The sequence below is a fragment of the Protomyctophum parallelum genome, assembly GCF_964188405.1.
Source record: "Protomyctophum parallelum genome assembly, chromosome: 6".
Taxonomy (NCBI): Eukaryota; Metazoa; Chordata; class Actinopteri; order Myctophiformes; family Myctophidae; genus Protomyctophum; species Protomyctophum parallelum.
Window position 1 is genome coordinate 34618220 of NC_139701.1, and position 2500 is coordinate 34620719.

Consider the following 2500-nt stretch of genomic DNA (forward strand, 5'->3'; position numbering starts at 1 on the left):
CACCAAAGTCATCCGCATCTCTCTCAGACTCAGAGGGCACCAAAGTCCTCTGTTTTAACACACAAATTCACAACCGATTGAATTATATCCTCTGTGAAGTAGCTATTATCACTGGGTGTATAAATCAAGTTTATATATATACTGTATATCTTTTTTTTATATGGAGAGAGGGGCGTCCCCAGTGCGTGGAACGCAGAGCCACTGAGCTGTGGCTCTTGAATTAAGAGATTGCGTTTGTCATTACATTTTCTGCTGACACTTACAGTATGTGTAGCCTATCAATTATGGTTTAATTCGAATTCAACCAAAAAGGCTACAGCTTATAATGAAGGCATTTGGATTTGCGGTGCCGCACTGTGCCGTGCTCGATCATCAATGCACAGAAATTGGTGCATGTGTTATAATGGCTCTGTTAACAATCAAACATGTTACTAATACGTATACAAAAGATAATTACAACATTATTTAAACAAAACTAATGCAAGTCTCTGAAGGCATTAGGCTTTTCTGCCGTTCATAAATCAGTTACATACATTGGAATAGAGCAACATTCTTTTCTACCGTCAATATAGCAACCACCCAGATCATGTGCGTGGCACAGGGGAACAAGGCTATGCCCAGACATCCCTATTGTGGGATTAATTAATTTTTTTTGTCAAATTTGTGAAAATGCAAAAAAGTGACCAAGCATAATACCTTTTTGGGCCGCGGGCCCAAAATGCCAATCACAGAAACGGAGACATGTTACATTCTGTTTAAAATAGTTTTTAAACAGTGTATCCAATAGCATTCCTTTGTAAGAGTAATCTTTCATGGTTGCCACTTCTGAGCCATACCTTCTCAATGCCTATACATTTTAAGTCTTCAACTTTGTGGCCAAGTTCTCAGAAGTGGCGTGCCACGGGTGACGTGATGTCAGCCCGTTTAATGCTGCTCCTGTGTTCATTGAGCCTTATTTTCACTTTACAGGATGTTTGACCAATATAGTATTTGTTGCATGGGCAATACTGTACCTTAGAATTTTGCACTAAAACCTTGACTGAAAAGCTCGACAGGAACTGTAATGAAATAATGGCCCGGTGCAGGCCGGTGCAAACATGAATAAAAGCCTACTGCAAATAGCCGCCTAGTTCCTTTTAAATGCCCGGGATCCAAATCGATTTTGCATATTAAACGGTTACTATTTGGAATATACGGTATGTTAATGTTTATGTTGATATTGCGATGACAATGCGTTTTCGAAATATTGTGCAGCCCTAACACATACGCACGCAGGCACACATAAGGAATGTCTATATCAGCAAACTGCAAAGTTATGTCAGGACGATATTCTCAAGAATGGAAGCACTGCTCTTTGTTGTCACTTCATTGCTGGTCTATCTATGCAGGGTTAGCTGGGGAGGGTAAATACATACATGCCTCTACTTTTGATATCCCCCCTCTGGTCATTCATGTTGGGCCTGTGCTTCTGGTCAGACTGAATTAAACACATCCGTTTCATTCTTTTGGTAAATGTATGTTAATCACATTAACCACTTAAACCCCACAGGATCCGTATTATGAGGAAGGCTGACAATAGCAGGCTGTTAGTTTCAGGCTATTTTCGGCGGAAGGTTTCCCCAAAATGACAGAAAAAACAGACAGACACACTAGTACAGAGCCCTGTGGGACTCCGCTATACACTATAATATGGGGTTTAAATGGTTAACCTTGGCGTCCATATTTTTTGGGGGGGAAAGAAAATGTGGTCAACCCTTTTTCTATAAAAAGATGCAATGCATTGTGAGCTTGTCGGGAGACGAAGTACAGTACATATACAGTAGGGCTTAAGTGGGTACAAATGGAACCCTTCCCTCAGCCATTAACCCCCCCTCCCCCACTACACTGTCAGGTGGAGAAAGTGTGCGGTCCCCTAGAGCCCAGTGTCACAGGGTCAACCTTGTCCTCTGTGACCCCCGCAACGCCATCAGTGACCTTTGGAACCTCATCCTCATCCAACCCGCCCACCTCAGCCAGTCCTGCAGCTCTTCAGGAATTCCAGTCACAGTCCAGAAGGTGTGTGTGTGTGTGTGTGTGTGTGTGTGTGTGTGTGTGTGTGTGTGTGTGTGTGTGTGTGTGTGTGTGTGTGCGTGTGTGCGCGTGCATGTGCGTATGCATATGCGTGTGTGTCAGCCAAAATATTTACCAATCTTCTTTCCCAATTCCATAGCCACTTATTCTCAGTTGTATATGTGTGTGTGTGTGTGTGTGTGTGTGTGTGTGTGTGTGTGTGTGTGTGTGTGTGTGTGTGTGTGTGTGTGTGTGTGTGTGTGTGTGTGTGTGTGTGTGTGTGTGTGTGTGCGCGCGTGCGTGCGTGTGCCAGGTCTCTTGCGTGCATGCGTGAGTGTGCCAGGTCTCTTCCACTTAAAGGTTCCAGAGCTGATAAGCCTCGCAGCCTGAAAAAACTATCCAGGTAGGATTTGATCTACTTTGCGCTCACTCACATTAGCAACAGCAAGCT

At 43.6% G+C, this 2500-nt stretch overlaps 1 protein-coding gene across 2 annotated transcripts in view; it reads left to right on the forward strand.

Annotated features, from left to right (window-relative positions):
• The window catches only part of LOC310860710 (glypican-5-like), a 73239-nt gene that overhangs the window by 21118 nt on the left and 49621 nt on the right, over positions 1–2500 (forward strand). For both annotated transcript variants that reach the window (XM_083767819.1, XM_083767820.1), the window contains 2 exons: positions 1892–2055; positions 2363–2452. In XM_083767819.1, the coding sequence (XP_083623945.1) occupies positions 1892–2055; positions 2363–2452 (254 nt within the window). The remainder of the gene's footprint in view (positions 1–1891; positions 2056–2362; positions 2453–2500) is intronic.